The 19110-nt window shown below is 35.1% G+C and overlaps 1 protein-coding gene across 6 annotated transcripts in view; it reads left to right on the top strand.

Moving 5' to 3' along the window:
* The window catches only part of GALNT13 (polypeptide N-acetylgalactosaminyltransferase 13), a 656510-nt gene that overhangs the window by 583101 nt on the left and 54299 nt on the right, over positions 1 to 19110 (top strand). For all 6 annotated transcript variants that reach the window (NM_001076886.1, XM_024975592.2, XM_005202449.4 and 3 more), the window contains 1 exon segment: positions 11092 to 11231. In NM_001076886.1, the coding sequence (NP_001070354.1) occupies positions 11092 to 11231 (140 nt within the window).

The raw sequence follows: 19110 nt of genomic DNA, 5'->3' as shown, positions 1-19110 counted from the left end.
ACTTCAGATTTCCAAAATGCACTGTAACACAGTAAAGGTTATGAGAAGTCTTGTAGTAGATACTTGTTTGACTTTTAACTCATTGTTTCTATTAAAACATGACAAGCTAACAAATGTTTAATATGTGCTACGTCACTTCAGTCGTGTCCAACTCTGTGCAACCCTATGCACTGTAGCCCTCCAGGCTCCTCTGTCCATGGGATTCTCCAGGCAAGAATACTGGATCAGATCATTCGCTCAGTCATGTCCGATTCTTTGCGACCCCATGAATCGCAGCATGCCAGGCCTTTCTCCTCCAAATGTTTAATATACTTCATCTAATTTAAGCTCTCATCATTTAAAGATCATTTTCTTACATGCCACTAAGATAAAGTCTCCACTTTATAATGTATCACTTCCTTTTCACTTAAAATTATTTTGTCCCTATTACAGGAATTCTTTCAGACATAAACTGTTCAGATAGCTTTTTGATCATGTCATTCTTGTACTACACAGAATTTGTTTCAAATAAGCAAAATTGGTCAAGCAAGTTTCTCACATTTGGAATCTGACTCTTTAGAATCACTTTCCAATGCTTGCCATCCACTATCATTCTCAGTACCATGAAGATGACTGATAATGTGAGTTTCTTAAAACATTATTATTCCTGGGATTTTCCTTGAAGTCCCTAAAATCATTCACTAAATTTTCATCTTAGTACTTTCTTGATCTTACCAGAAGTATTAAAGTTTTTAGACAATAATCAGGATGTATTTAAATGCTTATTGATTTAAAATTTACATTAATTACTACATCTGTAATTGGCTACAATGAGAAAAACAAGTGTGTACATGTTTAAGTAGTGTCAGCTGCACTGACACTGATACAATGGCTTCTCCCCTCAAGCAATTGTTTAAGATCCCATTTACTATATATATATAAAAAAAAACTCACTACTTCAGAGAAGGTATAATACTAATATTATATGTGTCACAAAGCTGAAGAAATAATTATATCCAGCATCCTGCAGAATGAGGGACTGATAGTATAAAATTTGGGTAGCATTTTATGGAAATATTTTAGTTGATCATTCAATTGCACACTGAAACCTTCTGGCTTGTATTTAATTGTCAAGTCAATAAAATAACTCTCAATTATGTCATTACGGATCATTTATTTCTATGAATTCAAGTTCATCCTGCATCTTGGATCATGTTGATCTGTTAGGACTGGAAAAGTTTGCCAAGTGGAATCTACACTTCAAAGAATGATAATTACCATGTTGTGTTCCACCATCCACGGAAAGATATCTCTATACAGGTTTCAAAATTTCTCCAGTTTTCTTCTTCTTTTTTTTTTTTTTAATCTAGTAGAATGGGCAAGGGCTTGGACTATGATATTAGATGGATGTGAATGACTTCTAATCCTCTCCTGATATTTTCTAAGCAAGCTTGAGCATATTTAATCTTTTAAAGCTCCAATTCTTTCATCCTTAAACAAACAAACAAAAACAATAATAGATAGGGGTATGACAGAGATTTAATGAGAAAATGTGTATGAGTGTCTATAGTCGAGTTTGGGCTTCCCTGGTGGCTCAGCAGTAGAGAATCTGCCCTGCAATGCAGGAGCTGCAGAATACATGGGTTCGATCCATGGGTTGGGAAGATCCCCTGGAAGAGGGCATGGCAACCCATTCCAGTATTCTTGCCTGAAGAATCCACAGATAGAGGAGCCTGACAGGCTGCAGTCCATAAGGGTCACAAAGAGTCAGACATGACTTAGCATACACGCATGCACAGTATAATTTTAAAAGAAAAACATGAAGTGAATATATTTAAGCATGAAATAAAATACACCTGGACTTATGGATATCTTGGTATCTCTAAGCATAATATGAAGGGTAGAAAATATAAAGGAAAAGATTTTTACTACGTGTCTCTAAATTTGAAGTTAGTCTCTTATAGGCAGCATATATAGATCTTTTTTTGTTTTTGTTTTTAGTCCTCTGCTACAGTCTTTTCATTGGAATATTTAGTCCATTTAACATTTAAAGTAATTACTGATAGGTATGTACATACTGACATTTTGTTCATTGATTTCTGGTAGTTGTTTTTGTAGTTCTTTTTGCTTCCTTTCTTCTTTTGTGATTTGATGACTATGTCTAGTGTAATGTTTGAATTCCTTTGTTTTGGGTGTGCATGTATTCTAGGTTTTTGGTTTGTGGCTAGTATGAAGTTCATATACAATAGGCTATATATATACATAAATATTTTAAGTTAATGATCTCTTAAGTTTTAGTGCATTTTAACAATGCTATATTTTTACTCCCCCTTCCTGTTTAATGTTAGTAACATATTTTACACTTTTTTGTTTTAAATATCCCTTACTTATTGTATACATAGGTGTTTTACTACATTTATCTTTACTACTTTAACCTTCCTACTACGTTTAGACGGAGAAGGCAATGGCACCCCACTCCAATACTCTTGCCTGGAAAATCCCATGGACGGAGGAGCCTGGTGGGCTGCAGTCCATGGGGTCGCGAAGAGTCAGACACGACTGAGCGATTTCACTTTCACTTTTCACTTTCATGCATTGGAGAAGGAAATGGCAACCCATTCCAGTGTTCTTGCCTGGAGAATCCCAGGGACGGGGGAGCCTGGTGGGCTGCCGTCTATGGGGTCGCACAGAGTCGGACACGACTGAAGTGACTTACCTTACCTTACCTTACTACATTTAGAAGTGGTTGATTTACTCTGTGGTTGCCTTCACCAATGAGATTTTTCCTTTTGTAATTTTTATGTTTCTAGTTCTGGTCTTTTCTGCTTATAGAAGACTCTTCACCATTTCTTACAGAGCCACTATAATGGTGCTGAACTATTTTAGCTTTTTTTTCTCTGTAAAACTCTTTCTCTCTCCTTCAAGTCTGAATGGTAGCCTTTCTAAGTAGAATATTCTTTATTATAGTTGTTTTCCTTTCATCACTTTGGGTACAGCATGCCAGACCCTTCTGCCCTGCAATGTTTCTGCTAAAGTCAGCTGATAGCCTTTATGGGAGTTTCCTTTAAAAATGTAAATACCTGTTTTTCTCTTGCTGTTAAGGTCTGCTCTTTTATTTTTTGCCATTTTAATTATAAATTGTTTTGGTGTGGACCTTTTTGAGTTCATCTTGTTTGGCACACTCTGTGCTTACTACATCTAGATGTGTGTTTCCCAGGTTTGGGAAGTTTTCATCTATTATTTCTTCAGGTAAGTTCCCTTACCTTTTCTCCTCTTAGGACTCCTAGTATGCAAATATTAGTATGCTTGCTATTTTCACAAAAGTGTCACAAACCATCAGCATATTTTCTTTTTTCTGTTCAGCTTCATTGATTTCTACTACTCTGTCCACTGATATTATCCTCTGTATCATCTGATCTACCCTTGATTCCTTCAAGTATATATTTTATTTCAGTGAGTGCAATCTCAGCTCATTTTGAATCTTTATATTTTCTAACTCTTTATTAAAATTTGCACTATATTCAATCATTATTTTCCCAAGTTTGTTGAACATCTTTATGATTATTACCTTGACATCTCTGTCAGGGAGGTTACTTATCTTCACTTTTCTATGATTTTGTCTCATTCCTTCATTTGGACCATATTCCTCTCTTGCCTCATCTTACTTAATTTTCTGTGTTTATTTCTAGGTATTAAAGAGGTTATGTCTTACAGTCTTTGAAATGTGGCCTCATTTAGGTGAATTCCCCTGGGGCCCAGAGCACACACTCCTCTGTTCACTAGAGCTTTGTGCTCTTTGTGCCCTAGCATGTTTCCTTCTGTTTTGACAGCCAACGGCTGTTTGCTTGCTCTTAGGCAGGGCTGGTCCCTGGCCACGTTAACTGCCAGGCCTTGCTTGGTGTGGTGGCTATTGGCCCACTAGTGGATGGGGTGTGGAAAGCTACAGAGCCCAGTGGGGTGCAGGGCTGGTTCCTGCCTGCTGGTGGGCAGTGCCAGGTATTGAAGTGACTGGCTGATGCCCAAGGATGCCAGGTTTGGAGCTAGCCCAGTGATGGTCCAGGCCAGGTGCCAACATGGCTGACTGTGGGGCCTGGCGGGTCATGGGACTAGTGCTGGCCTGCTGGTTTGCATGGCCGAGTCCCCGCTCAGATATCTGCATACCATGGGAAATCAGGGCTGGTGCTGGTCCACTGGTGGGCAGGTCAGTCCCTGGCACTTTAAGGGTGGAGGTAGGATTTCAAAATGTCACTTGCCAGCAATAGTAATACAGCAGTAAAATGAGCTCTCCAAAATAGCTGCCTCCAGTGGCTGTGTCCTCCTTCATCCCCAGAAAGCTCTCCAGGATTAGCAAATGGGTCTGACCCAGGCTCCTTTCAAACTACTGCTTCTATGCTGATTCAGATTGTGTGAGATATTGCACAAACCCTTTAACAGAAAAGTCTGTTTCCTATAGACCTCCCACTTCCTGAACATAAGCCCTGCTGGTTTTCAAAGCCAGACATTCTAGGGGCTCATGTTCCTGGTGCAAGATCCCTGGGCAAGGTAGCTCAACATGAGGCTCAGACCCCTCACTCCTTGCAGAAAACTTCTATCATTGTGATATCTCTCCCATTTGTGGGTTACCAACCCTGAAAATTTGGGTCCTAACTATACTGTCTCCACCATTCCTACTAATCTTATTGTGGTTTCTTATTTTTAAATTTTTATTGTATATTGGAGCACAGCTGATTAACAATATTGTGCTTCAGGTGTACAGTAAAGTGATGAGGTATACATATACATGTATCTATTTTTTTATTTTTAAATTTTATATAATTGTATTAGTTTTGCCAAATATCAAAATGAATCCACCACAGGTATACATGTGTTCCCCATCCTGAACCATCCTCCTTCCTCCCTCCCCATACCATCCCTCTGGGTCGTCCCAGTGCACTAGCCCCAAGCATCCAGTATCGTGCATCGAACCTGGACTGGCATCTCATTTCATACATGATATTTTACATGTTTCAATGCCATTCTCCCAAATCTTCCCACCCTCTCCCTCTCCCACAGAGTCCACAAGACTGTTCTATACATCAGTGTCTCTTTTGCTGTCTCGTACACAGGGTTATTGTTACCATCTTTCTAAATTCCATATATATGCGTTAGTATACTGTATTGGTGTTTTTCCTTCTGGCTTACTTCATTCTGTAGAATAGGCTCCAGTTTCATCCACCTCATTAGAACTGATTCAAATGTATTCTTTTTAATGGCTGAGTAATACTCCATTGTGTATATGTACCACGGCTTTCTTATCCATTCATCTGCTGATGGACATCTAGGTTGCTTCCATGTCCTGGCTATTATAAACAGTGCTGCGATGAACATTGGGGTACACGTGTCTCTTTCCCTTCTGGTTTCCTCAGTGTGTATGCCCAGCAGTGGGATTGCTGGATCGTAAGGCAGTTCTATTTCCAGTTTTTGAAGGAATCTCCACACTGTTCTCCATAGTGGCTGTACTAGTTTGCATTCCCACCAACAGTGTAAGAGGGTTCCCTTTTCTCCACACCCTCTCCTGCTGTATCTATTCTTTTTCAAATTATTTTCCTATCTAGGTTATTACAGGATATTGAGTAGAGAGTTCCCTGTGCTATACAGTAGGTCCTTGTTGCTTATCCATTTTAATTATTAATATAACTGTGTGTACATGTTAACCCCAAACTCCCAACCTATTCCTCTTCCCCTCTCAGTTAACTATAATTTTTTTCCTCTAAGTCTGTGAGTCATAGTATTTAGTTCCTTCTTTATGTCTTTAGTTGGAATAAATATTTTTTGCTAGTCTTCTGGTCCTTCCCATAGAGTTGTTATGCAAATAGTTGTAATTTTGGTTTGTCTCTGGGAGGTGAGTTTAGGGTCCTCTTACTCCACCATCTATGTCACCTGACCTGCCCAGATTTTTGATGATAAAGATCAGATTGATATAAATAGAGAAGTTTTCTGATATTCACTTCTTCTATGTGATACTGTTCTCAACAGAAGCTATGATCTTTATACAATTCATTATATCATTTTTATTCCATTAAAATAAAACTGAAGTGATAATAGTAAATGATAAGTTCAACAGATAATCACTGTGTATTATTAGCTGGCATGGGTCATCAGCCGCTTAATATAGTTCTAACCATTGACTTCCTAATGAGCAGTTATGAGCCTGGGTAATTTCTGTGCATATTAAGAATGACTAAAAATTAAAATGGCAGGATAAGAGTAGTTTTAAATTAAAAAAAATTCCAACTAATCTGTTAAACTTCTTACACATATAGTACTTAGATACTCTAGAATGCAGTAACCCCTGGTTAGCCTAAAAATGATCTTTTTATTATACTTGAGAAGAAATGCAGATTCTTATTCAAATAACCCTTGATGACAATTTTTTAAGTAAACAACAAAGATAATTTTCTCTTTAAGAGGAATTTTGAAAATATAAAAAATGTTTAGCTAAAACTATATTCATTTAATATGCAAGCATATTGTTAATATATAATTGTATATGGAAAACTGATTAGTTTCACAGTTTTAATTTTTATACTTAAGGATAAAATAGATTTTTAAAGGTTTTTTTTTTTTTCTTTCTCTTCTTTTAGTAGCAAAGGGAATGCACTGCTTTTATACTTCAGTTATTTTTGTTCCACACATTTACTCATTTACAATGATAGTGTAAAAAATTATTTGTATTTTATTTCCGTTTCCCATATTTTATAGACATTTCAATACAGCAATCATATTTTGTCAATTAGGTATACCACTGATTTACTTAAAAATTCCCTTATTGAAGGAAATTATTTCCTCTTTTTACCACTTTAAGCTATGCTACAATATGTATTTTTATGCACAAAACTCAAGAGCTTTAGTCTAAAAGCAGGTATTCTCTCATCAGGTACCTTGATTATAGGTAATCAAAACTGTTAGGCTTATTAGGTATTTACTTGGAAAGAATTTATTTGAGATTATGATGATCTTCTATTTAAAGAATTAAAACACAATTCTTCTACATATCTAGATTATCTAGATTAATACTACCATGAAATAGATTTTAACATGAATAAAAGGTTATTAAATAAAGTAACTGCCCATAAATGTTATAATTTACCTATTAATCAATCCTGCAAATTTAGAGTTAGAGTACTTTTTTATTCTAATTCATCATGAAACTCTAAATGTCAGAGCTTCTCTAGCATTTGTTCAACTTCCATTGAAAGATTTACATTAAAAACCTGTAACTCCTGTAAGCTGCTTTTGGAAAAAAAAAACATAATGCATTAAGATTCCTTCTATTGCAAACTTCTTCCCTCACTCTATTTTTGTCATAGCATGTATCACCTTCTAATGTATTACTGTTTACTTACCTCTCCTTCCCCTTTGAGAAAGATACATTTTTTTGTTCATTGACATATCCCAAGTGCTTAGAAAACATGCTTTGTGTAAAGGCTGGAACACGATAAATATCTACTGATTTAAATGTTGGCTTGGCTTATGCTATCTTTGTCTCTTTCCCTTTCCATTTGTTTATCTAATTCCTGTGTTTGCTTCACTATCTTAGAAGGCATTCTCTATATGGTAGCCTCAGAAGCTCCAGGCTTTAGTCATCTTTATAGCTAGCAATTCCAAAGGAAAGAGAATTTCTACTTTCTAATAGTCCTAGAAAGTTGTCTGAGTATACTTTTATTTATTTATACTTTTGTCACATGCCCACTCCTAAGCCAGTCATTATGATAGGTTGTAAGTAACAATGAGAAATGGGTTGCTTTGATTGTCTTGGGGGTTACTCAGAATTTGACCTGAGGAACAGCAGCATCCCCTGGGAGCTTGGTAAGTATGTAGACTCTCAGGCCTCAGTATAGACCACCTGAATCAGAATGTGAATTTTTAACAGGATTCACTAGTGAAATGCCTTTATTTTGTGATGCTAGTTGGAGCTGGAAAGACAGGAAGGGGTATGAGATCAGCAAGTCACACAAAGTGAAGGTGTGACGGTTGCCCAAGGAAAACTTGAACGCTGTTACCAATATGCAAAATGGATGCCAGGCAGTCAAAAGCAGCAGGTATCCAATACAATATGCAATATGTATTCAGCAGTCCATCCTAAAAGAGATCAGTCCTGGGTGTTCGTTGGAAGGACTGATGCTGAAGCTGAAACTCCAATACTTTGGCCACATCATGAGAAGAGTTGACTCATTGGAAAAGACTCTGATGCTGGGAGGGATTGGGGGCAGGAGGAGAAGGGGACTACAGAGGATGAGATGGTTGGATGGCATCATCAACTCGATGGACATGAGTTTGGGTAAACTCTGGGAGTTGGTGATGGACAGGGAGGCATGGTGTGCTGCGATTCATGGGGTCGCAAAGAGTCAGACAGGACTGAGCAACTGAACTGAACTGAATTATTATATACCACACACAAGATACCTTAGGAATCAAGAGATTAAATTATTTGTCCAAAGCTTTTCCTGGGGAGGCAAAGAGAATTAACCTGTATAGGATATCAAGTACTAACAAGTATGCTGGAGAATGAAGAATAATGGAGGGATAGAGCATTACCAAGATGATGGGAAGGGCGATCATTTTAGAGAGGAAAGTCAGGGTGAGCATGAGGAAATAAATTTTGATTAGAGATTTGGAGAAACAGAAAGAAAGCAAGAAAGGGTGGGGAAGCCAGTTTTGCTACAATGAAGTGAATACAGGTGATTAATTCAAAGAGATAACCAAGGGTCATTTCATAAAGAAACTCTGGCAATGATTATTGATATTGTCAATTATTTCTAGAACAATGGGAAATTGTTGGAAGCTTTGTAGCAAGCGAACACATGATTTTATATTTCAAATATACTGTCTAGAGAGCAGGAAATAGTAAATAAAGGATAAATGGAGAAATACAAGATGTCAGGGAGACTAGTTAGGAGGTGATGGCATGCTTAGTCTTAGGCAAGAGATGAGAGAGACCAGGATGGTAATGGGGATGATAGAGGAGCTCGGAATCTATAGACAGGCCTTGACTCATGATGATTTGACTAAAGTTTTCAACTTTATTATGGTGTGAAAGCAATAGGTATTCAATAAAAACTGTACTTGTGAAACTTTAGAATTTGATATTTTTCCAGGCTAGCAACATACAGCATAATACTCTCTTTAGAAGATGGGCTGCCCCAGCACCCAGTCAGCCATGTGATCAGGAGGGTGAAAACAACAGATACACTTAAAACCATTCTCTATACATTCGGTCACCCTGTTTTCCACTTTCAGTATACTATTCAATAAAGTATGTGAGATATTCAATTTTTATAAAATTGGATTAACATTAGATGATTTTTCCTAGTTGTAGGCTAATGCAAGTGTGCTGAGCACATTTGATGTAGGCTTGGCTCAGCTGCAATGTTTGGTAGGTTAGCTCTATTGAATGCATTTTTTTTTAACTTAAGATGGGTTTCTCAGGATGTAACCCCTCTGTATGTAGAAAGACCCATATTGTGGATTGTTAATGAATTGAATATGTGTGTGAGATAAAAGAAATACTCCTATGTTTTTGCCTTGAGAAAATGGGTGGACACTATTGCTAGTTACTGGAGAATCTTGAAGATGGGTCATGTGGAAAATCAAGAGGACCTTTTTGGAATGTCAAATTTAAGATGCAGAACTGCTGAATTAAATCCTTTGAAGCCGCATTGCCTTTTTTTCCGGGTCCAATAGAATTAAAAAATTTTCAAAGCCACCTATTTGTGTACCACTAAACAAAAAGAAATTCTTTTAGTAATCTATTTTTTAAGTGTTATTGAACCTCTTTTGAAGGCTACATCCAGATTGGAGGTTCTGGATACAATTACTTTGAAAGGAAGTATTTGTCTACAAAGCCCAAGTATCTTTTTATTTTCATCCAAACACTAGCTAGAAAAATCAATATTTTATTGTAGAAGGAAATGGTTTGGCTGCTTAAGCATTTGGGGAAAAAACAAAATTCTGAAAAAAAAACCAAACGGGTGGTGAGGAGTGGGAAGGACTGGCAGGTGATAAGCCTCAAGAGTGCGGCCTCATTTGAAAATAGTAACCTAAATAATGGTATTAGTTATAGACATTTAGACTGTCTAAACAATTGTTCCTTTATTACACATGACTAATAGACTTTGCTGCTTGGTTGGGATAGCATATCAAGACTGGGCCACTTTTTTCCTGTGCCAAAGTGTGGTTGCTTACTGCTCTTAAACACGTTAAACAGAGATCTTTTCAAAAATCTAAGAATTAATTGTCATCTTATAACAGTTATTTAGCCACTTCAATTAAATGTTATTTTAATATTAGTAATGAGCAATTCATGTCACTAAAATTAGTGGTGTTATTTTTATTTCTCAACTAAAAATCATTCTATTATGATCCTCAATGGAAAATTCATTTTAAATTCATCTATTCTGCTATTAAATACAGTTAAGCAATTTTAATAATACACATGTGAGTATATTTCATTTGCTTGTGGTTTCTTTATGCTTATTTATTTACTAACTTACTCAAGGATTTGAAGTGGTTTACACTAACTTATAAAACAGGGAAAAATTAGTAAATAAAAAGTTAGGTCCTAAACCTAGATAAATAAAAATTCAAGAAGGAAAACTTAGAACACAAATGTGTCATCTATTGTGAGGGTCATATTTATGTATATTTCTCATGAAATGCACAAGTAGTGAATTAATGACACTAAAGGAAAAATATGAGGAATAAAAATAGTGAAGCCACTGAAACTTTCATTAAAAAGAAACCACATTATCACACAGCTCAATTAGGCTTTCATTATGAGATGCTAAATTAATACCAACTTATACTGACTTGATTAATTATTCAATTTAAGAAGTACATGTACTTGGTGATAAATATTTACATTTTAAGTCATAACCAATGGAAAAACTTTTTATATCCATTTAATGTACTAATTGGATGTTAGCAAGAATTCAGTGTAGTAGCAGCTGCACATGCAATTCAATTTGATGAAATTTTAATTATAGAGAAAAAAACTGATAGCAAAGCAGAGTGAAACAGTGCTAAAATGAAAATAGCATAAACAGATTTCAATGTTTCTCTGAAAAATTCCAGGTGTTGTCAAAGTGGATTACGGAGATGTGTCAGTCAGAAAAACACTAAGAGAAAATCTGAAGTGTAAGCCCTTTTCTTGGTACCTTGAAAACATCTATCCGGACTCCCAGATCCCAAGACGTTATTACTCACTTGGAGAGGTATGAATTATTTATTTTGGTTAAGTTTTAAATATATTTTGCAAAAAGAGCAATTTCTAAGGAGATCAATATTTATATTATGAATACAATGCTTTAAGGGTTTTTAAACAGACCTATTATAAAAGACTTCTCGTAAATTACAAGGACCATAAAGGTCTATATCACTGGGATTTATAAAAAATAAAAACACAGTTTAAGGTGGAATAAATAGTATTTTCTTGTTTCTTTATAAATAGCTCTAAAACTTTTTAATCATATGGAATTTAAAGTCTTTGAAGTTTACAGCAAATTTTGAGTTTTTCTTTATGTGGGTTATAAGTGTTAATATTTACTGTGGGAAAAGAAACTGGAAACTTTATTAATTTACTAATATAAGTAACATATTTTTGGAAAAGTAAACTTTATAAAGCAAAATAGTATGAAGATTAGGTTATCTACATTTTTTTATAAATTGCATTAAGAACTGGCCAAAAAGAGGTAGCTGGATTCTTGTATCTGCTTTGATATTCATTCAATTATAATACAGCACACCAGGTAACCAATTGAAGATTCCCTATACATTCATGAGAAGTAAGGGTGAAAGATATTATCATAGTACTATTATCAAAATCATACTGACTTTGTACACACATGGAGAACCCCTGATCTGTTCCATACTTTTTCAAAATATAATCTTTATTTTTTTAATAAATATTTTCACTTCTAAGAAAGTTTTCACTCTCACTCATCCAGAAATCTACTTTTTCTAATAACCATATACAACTCAGAGGACAAACCTGCCCTAACTTTATTGTATTCAGAAAACAATGCATTTTTGTTTTTATTTTCTCCTCTGTGAGTTTTTAAATTTTTATTGGAGTATAGCTCATTTATAATATGTTAGTGTCAGATGTACTACAAAGTGATTCATTTATACATATACATATCTCTATTTCTTAGATTCTTTTCCCATATAGGCTACTACAGAGCATTGAGTAGAGTTCCCTGTGCTATATACAGCAGGTCCTTTTTAGTTATCTATTTTATATTGTGTATATATCAATCACAATCTGCCAATTTATACTCCCCTTCCCACCACCCTGGTAACCACAAGTTTGTTTTTACATCAAATATACTTCTGTTTTGTAAATAAGTTCATTTGTACTTTATTTTTTGGATTCCACATAAAAGCACTATTTTTCTTTCTTGCTTCACTCAACACAATTTCTAGGTCCATTCATGTTGCTGCTAATGGAATTATTTCATTCTCTTTTATGGCTGAGTCATATTTCATTATACATATGTACCACATCTTCTTTATCCATTACTCTGTAGATGAACATTTAAGTTGCTTCCATGTCCTGGCTACTGTAAGGATTGCTTCGTTAAGCACTGGGGTGCATGTATCTTTTTATATCAAGAGTTTTCTCTAGATAACATGCCCAGGAGTAGGATTGCTGCTGCTAAGCCACTTCAGTCGTGTCCGACTCTGTGCGACCCCATAGATGGCAGCCCACCAGGCTCCCCATCCCTGGGATTCTCCAGGCAAGAACACTGGAGTGGGTTGCCATTTCCTCCTCCAATGCATGAAAGTGAAAAGTGAAAGTGAAGTCGCTCAGTCGTGTCCGACTCTTAGCGACCCCATGGACTGCAGCCCTCCAGGCTCCTCCTTTCATGGGATTTTCCAGGCAAGAGTACTGGAGTGGGGTGCCATTGCCTTCTCCATAGGATTGCTGGATAATATGAAAGCTCTATTTGTAGTTTTTCTTAGGGAATCTCCATACTGTTGTCCATAGTGGCTGCACCAATTTATATTCCCACCAACTGTGTAGGAGGATTCCCTTTTCTCCAGCATTTATTGCTTGTAGATTTTTTTATGATGACCATTCTGACCAGTATAAGATGTGTCTCATTATACGTTTGATTTGCATTTCTCCAATAATTAGTGATGTTGAGCATCTTTTCATGTGCTTTTTGGCCATTTGTATGTCTTCTTTAGAGAAACGTACATTTAGATCTGCCCATTTTTTGATTGTGTTGTTTGGTTTTTGGATATTGAGCTGCATAAACTGTATATTTTAGAGATTTCAGTCACTTCATTTGTAAATATTTTCTCCCATGCTCTGGGTTGTCTTTTCATTTTGTTTATGGTTTCCTTTGCTGTGCAAAAGCTTTTAAATTTAATTAGACCCCATTTGGTGTTTTGTTTTAATTTTCATTACTCTAGGAAGTGGAGTTTATTTTTGTGTATCTTGTTAGGGAGTGTTCTACTTTCATTTTGTTGTTGTTGTTTTTCACACTTAGCTGTCCAGGTTTCCCAGCACCACTTATTCCGTTTTATCTATTGTATATTCCTGCCTCCTTTGTTGTAGATTAGGGGACCACAGGTGTGTGGGTTTGTCTCAGGGATTTCTATCTTGTTCCATTGGTCTATATTTCTGTTTTTGTACCAATACTGTACTGTCTTGATGACTGTAGCTTTCTACTCTAGTCTGAAATCAGGAAGTTTGATTCATCCAGCTCCATTTTTGCTTTCTCAAGATTGCTTCAGCTATTCAGGGGCTTTTGTGTTTCCAAAGTATTTGCTCTGTTAAAAATTACCATTGGTAATTTCATAGCAATTGCTTGAATCTGTAGATTGCTTTGGGTACCATATATTTAGAGATTAAAAAGTTGGCTTCATCATAACTGTACAAGCATATGGTCATAATACATATTTAACTGATCAAAATAAGAGATATCCCTTTATGAATTATATGCTTCATATTGGTAATTTCCCACTTACTAGGAATTACATTTGAGAAAACTGATTTAGTATTTTATATTTAAAACATTTTAACAGCAATAATACAATGCATTTGGAAATTATTATTTGAATCTGCTATTTTTATAGGTCATAACAGCAGAATATCTGAAAATTCAGTCTAGTATTTTTTGGTTCATTTGCCAAGAAATCTATGAATTTATCCACTCCATAACTATAAACATTCCTTGTGATTCACTAAAAAATAAAGAAAAACATACTATTCATTTCCAGCTGAATTGTTTTTAAAGACTGTTTTTTTGTGTGTGTGTCTTATCCATACACTGTCAAATTTCCACTCACTCATCAGCCAGGTAAATATCTCTCTATAGAATTTTCAGTTTATATCTATTGAACACTAATCTGAATTCTGTAGTGCAAAGGTTCATGTGTAATAACACTGAATATTACCACTTTCTAGGTATAACTTTAGTCCTGTACCTCTGGCTTTTTTTTTTTTTTTAATTATTTGTTTTCATTGGGATGGGAGTGTCATTGCTATTGTTTTTAAATATTCAGTATTCCCATGTTAGCACTAAGTCACACGATTTATTTATATTTAATACATAAAATAGAGTGTTTTTTAAACTAGAGCTCTATGTGCATGCTAGTTATTATAATCTAGTTCTACTAAAGATCTCCAATTAAGTATCTAACACTCATTTCCTTTATGGAAAATTTTGTTGGGCCAATTGTGAATTCGTACCTTTAGAAGAGGGAGTTTTCCTATTCTTGTAGTAGGGTATTCCTCCCATGGTAGTCAATGGACCCAGGTAGTAAGTAAATGCTGATCACTTTTTCTAAAAGAAGGTATGACCAAGACCTGTTAACAAGACAGATATGAGTCAAGCAGAGTTTTTGGAAATTATCTAAGGCCATCAGGGTGACTCCTGAGAGAGACTCAGGACTCTGAGATAGAACCTAGATGTCTACTTCCATTTTAAAAATTCAGTTGCATACTCTCCTGCACTACACATTGAGAAATCTAATTAACTGACTTTCTGAAAAAATGAAAATTAAGTGTGAGAAAATTCCTTTATACAACCTACTGATTTTAAAGGAGCTATCTTCTTTAATGGATCAGATGGCTATATTTTAATTTATAGAAATAATTTGAAAAACTTTTGAAGACAGAAATATACCTTTAGGGTTTTTGAAACATATCCGGGAGAGGCAACGTGGTGTACTGAAAGAACCCCAGACTTTGGAATCAAGCAGAGGAGGGTTTAAATCCTGACCTCCCATTTTAGGACTCAAGTAGCACTGGGTCTGTCTCTGGTACCTAGCAGTAGAAGGAAGGTAATCACAGGTTACAGTGATGACTGAGGATACAGAGCATTGATAACACCACCTAGCAGAGTAGCAGCAGCACCATTAGTTACAGTTATTGTAATTATTAGAGCTACTATTGTTTTCTTCCTATGTCAAACATTATGCTAGATGCTTAAAAATTGTACTTTTTAATTTTTTTATTGTACTTTTTTAAAAAAATCAAAATTTCTTGGCAGGTTTTGTTATTATCCCCAATTAAATATGGAAACCTATATGCAGAAAATTCACACAATTGACCTAATGGTCATAGAGCTAGTTAAATACTGAAGTCAGGATTCAAATATATTTTAGTCTGACAATAATGTTCACTTTTCCTTATAACTAGAAGGAGAAAATGGATATCACTATATGTTATTCATTCACAATACTTTTATTAATTAAGAGCTTAAGCTGTAACCTGTGCTATATGCTAAGGATGAAAAGTCAACAAGAAAGACCTGTACTCTTGAGCCATTCTACTGAAATGGGGGTGAGGGAAAAGGCAAGAGATAATCAAACAGCTAAGAAATTCAGTTGAATTAAAACTGTCCTATGAGGTATTTAAAAAACTAAATAAATTTAAAAATCTATGAGCTATATCTCGTTTTGAACTTTCTGGGATAGTAATGTACTACAGTTTTCCATTTTAAAACCACCCTTCAAGAGATGCAGTCCTGCAACAGTTTCCTTGAAAACAAGGACAAATTCACCAAGCACTGCATTCCAATTCAATTTTGCATAGTCATGTGTAGTCAGAGACACTTTGATATGAGTTTGAGATAAACTATTAATGGACTATATTGGATGACAGTCATTTAAATTTTTTTCTTTCTTACTGTCATTATGTATGAAGGCACTATCTCTCAGATAGTCTCAAAGTGGAACCAGGTGTCCAAAGCTACTTATCTAGGGCACAAAGTTATTTCTTTGAAGTAATTCATATGTACTCAATTTCAAATGAAATTGTTAGGATCTAACAGTTTACAAGGTTTGTAAGTTTCAATGTTTTTCAAAGCCCAGATATTTAATATTGCAGTGCACTGGTGAATATAAATATCTTCACATCAGTTTCTCTTTATAGCTTTCCTTATTATATTATAAGATAGAAGTAAACATGATATTCAGTTTCTATCATTATATATTGTCACCAAAATAATCCTCAGTATTGATATCAGACAACTGTTGTAATTTCTTACATTTGAATTTTATGCAGATAATTGAAATATTACTTCACCCAGCTCATGAATTACATGCAATTTCCAATGGGAAGTTAAAAGCTGAATTGCTTTGAACTAAAACCTTTAAGTAGCTTAATGAAGCATATGCCTTTTAGACTTAGTAAGCAGATCATAATGGAATAAGGAAGAGGAGCTTCCTGCAGCATGAAATTCTCTCTTAACTAACACTAGCTTATGTATATTTAGCTTGTCAGCTCCTGATCTTATAAATATAAAAGCTAATTCAACTATAAGATTGAAAATTGGCTTTCTAAAGTAGTAATGCTTTGCCCTAAATTTTTGGCCTTGGACAGGCCAGCATCTTGGGGAAAAAATGTTTTGTTAATGTGGAACACAAGAAAACAGAGGGCAAGAGGGAAGAGAAGAGGAATTCTGGAGCCAATTGACTTAACTCTAAGGGCTTAATATCTGCATTTGCATGCTACTTGGAAGACATTTTGACAGTAGTCTCTGAATTTTTTACTGCCTACTTGACTCCTTAGCACTTCCTTTTTCTCTTGTATTCTTTAACCTTATCAACTAGTTAAGATCCTTGCACACATTGACACTGTATTCCTTAAACACTGTTAAAGAACAAATTTCAGTAACTAAAAATAGACATCTATTGAAGCTGCTAGGCTGCAGGGATTAAGGATAAAATCAGTTACTGCCAAATCCAGAGGCTAAAACCCTCAGAGTGTTACATGTCTGCTGGTAATCAGATCTATTTATAAATTCACCATCTTCTTGATCTTTTAATAGGATAACCAGTAAAGCCTCATATTTTAAAACATACACAAATGGGGCATTCTCTCTGCCCATGATCATATTCGCAAAACTCTTTGGGACCCAGTAACTGATTTTTATCCCAGTGTAACTAATACACAGGCAAAATATATTAGTCTCCATCACATGTTAACCCTAAAGAATGTTGACCTGGGTATCCCACCTATGGACGAAATGAGTGAGTTTACTACTGGAAAGTTTTTTTTTTTTTTCTTCTGGCTTTACCCTACTGATAAATACATTAGAACAAATTCTGATTTTATTATTTAAATATGTATTGGCATAAGCAACTACAACAAACTATATTCCAGTTAGAGCATTTATGAATTCTCCTAGGATTGATTTTGTTATCCACCAAAATATGTGAAATTGTCCAGTATTCTGTATTTACTGTTTTGTTGAAGGAGGTTAAGATATCACATACTCAGTGTTGTTAAATCTCACAGTCAGGTCATTGGAAACCCAGGTTTACATAAGAGAAGTCAGCTTGGATTTGTTAATTATATAGACTTTGCAAATCTATATAAAACCATCCTTCTGATTTATTCACAATTTGGTAAAGAGAAATGCATATTCACCACAGCAATTATAATATGGAAATATTAACATTAATCTTGAATTCACTGCAAATGTTATTTCCTTTACAAAGTAAAGAGAAACCAAATGAGGTTGACATATTTAAAACAATGATAATGAGTAACATAATATACAGTTGAAGGATAAGCATTATTGGAGTAACTAAAGCCAAAAACAAAAAAAAGCTAAGTTTAGTCTAATTTTAGAATTCATTTTACGTATTAGTTTTGAAATTCAAAGGTGGTGGGGGTGAGAGTTTATGCCTCTTTTTTAGAATTGGAGTTCCCGCTTTTGCTTGCTGTTACAATCCAGCAGAGGGAGCAAAAGCTAATGAATAAACCGAGTAAGTGGTAACATTACCCATGATCCTGCCAAGGAGTACAAACTTTTAGGAAAAAACTTGCTGATTTCTAATATCAAGACACAAGTGGGAAAAATACTTCCAAGTTTATGTCATTGTTCCTCAGGCAATAAAAGATTATGTGTAAACAAAGAAATGTCAAAATAGACAACAAAGTTAAAACTCTGTTGGTCCTACACCACATACTCAAAGCTATAAAATAACATAAGGGATGAGTCACAAGACTTTCCCAGAATGCAGAACTACCCATATGCTCTACTTATGTTGATTCAGGTTGGATTCTGTAAGGAGTTTCTGTAGATGAAGTTCCTCCATGTTTGCCTGCCTAGATTTTTCTTAGGATTAATGAATGGCATGATCAAGCAATTGGTGTTGTCAGGTAATATAATACCAGTGACAAGCTCAGGATCTTTCCTGATATTTCATTTTGTTGCTTACATAGCATTCTTTGGGAACATATATATTTTTTCCTGTATGCCAGTATCTTCTATTATCATTAAGATTAGATCGTTGAGGACTGTCAGAAGACACTAGTAACCATTTTTATGTTTGAAGAAAATATTAGATTTCCAATGTTAGATTCATTTACTTGAGAATACCCTGATGCACACCATGCTGCCTTCTAGGTGTTCATACATTAAAAAAAAAAAATCTAGATATCATAGGACTATTGCAAAAACCTCTCAGACATTGTCTCTATCCAGATGGTATGCTCTTCTCATTTTTTTAAAGTGGATATTGAGAGCCCTGTTCCCTGATACTTCATCCTCTATCATATTTGTATCCAGTGTCATCTTGACAATAGCCAGAAATAATTTTCATGACCTGGACCCAACAGTTTGGCAC

This window comes from Bos taurus, chromosome 2 (genome assembly GCF_002263795.3).
Source record: "Bos taurus isolate L1 Dominette 01449 registration number 42190680 breed Hereford chromosome 2, ARS-UCD2.0, whole genome shotgun sequence".
Lineage (NCBI taxonomy): Eukaryota > Metazoa > Chordata > Mammalia > Artiodactyla > Bovidae > Bos > Bos taurus.
Note: the sequence above shows the minus strand (reverse complement) of the source record. Positions and strands in the feature narration are given on the sequence as shown.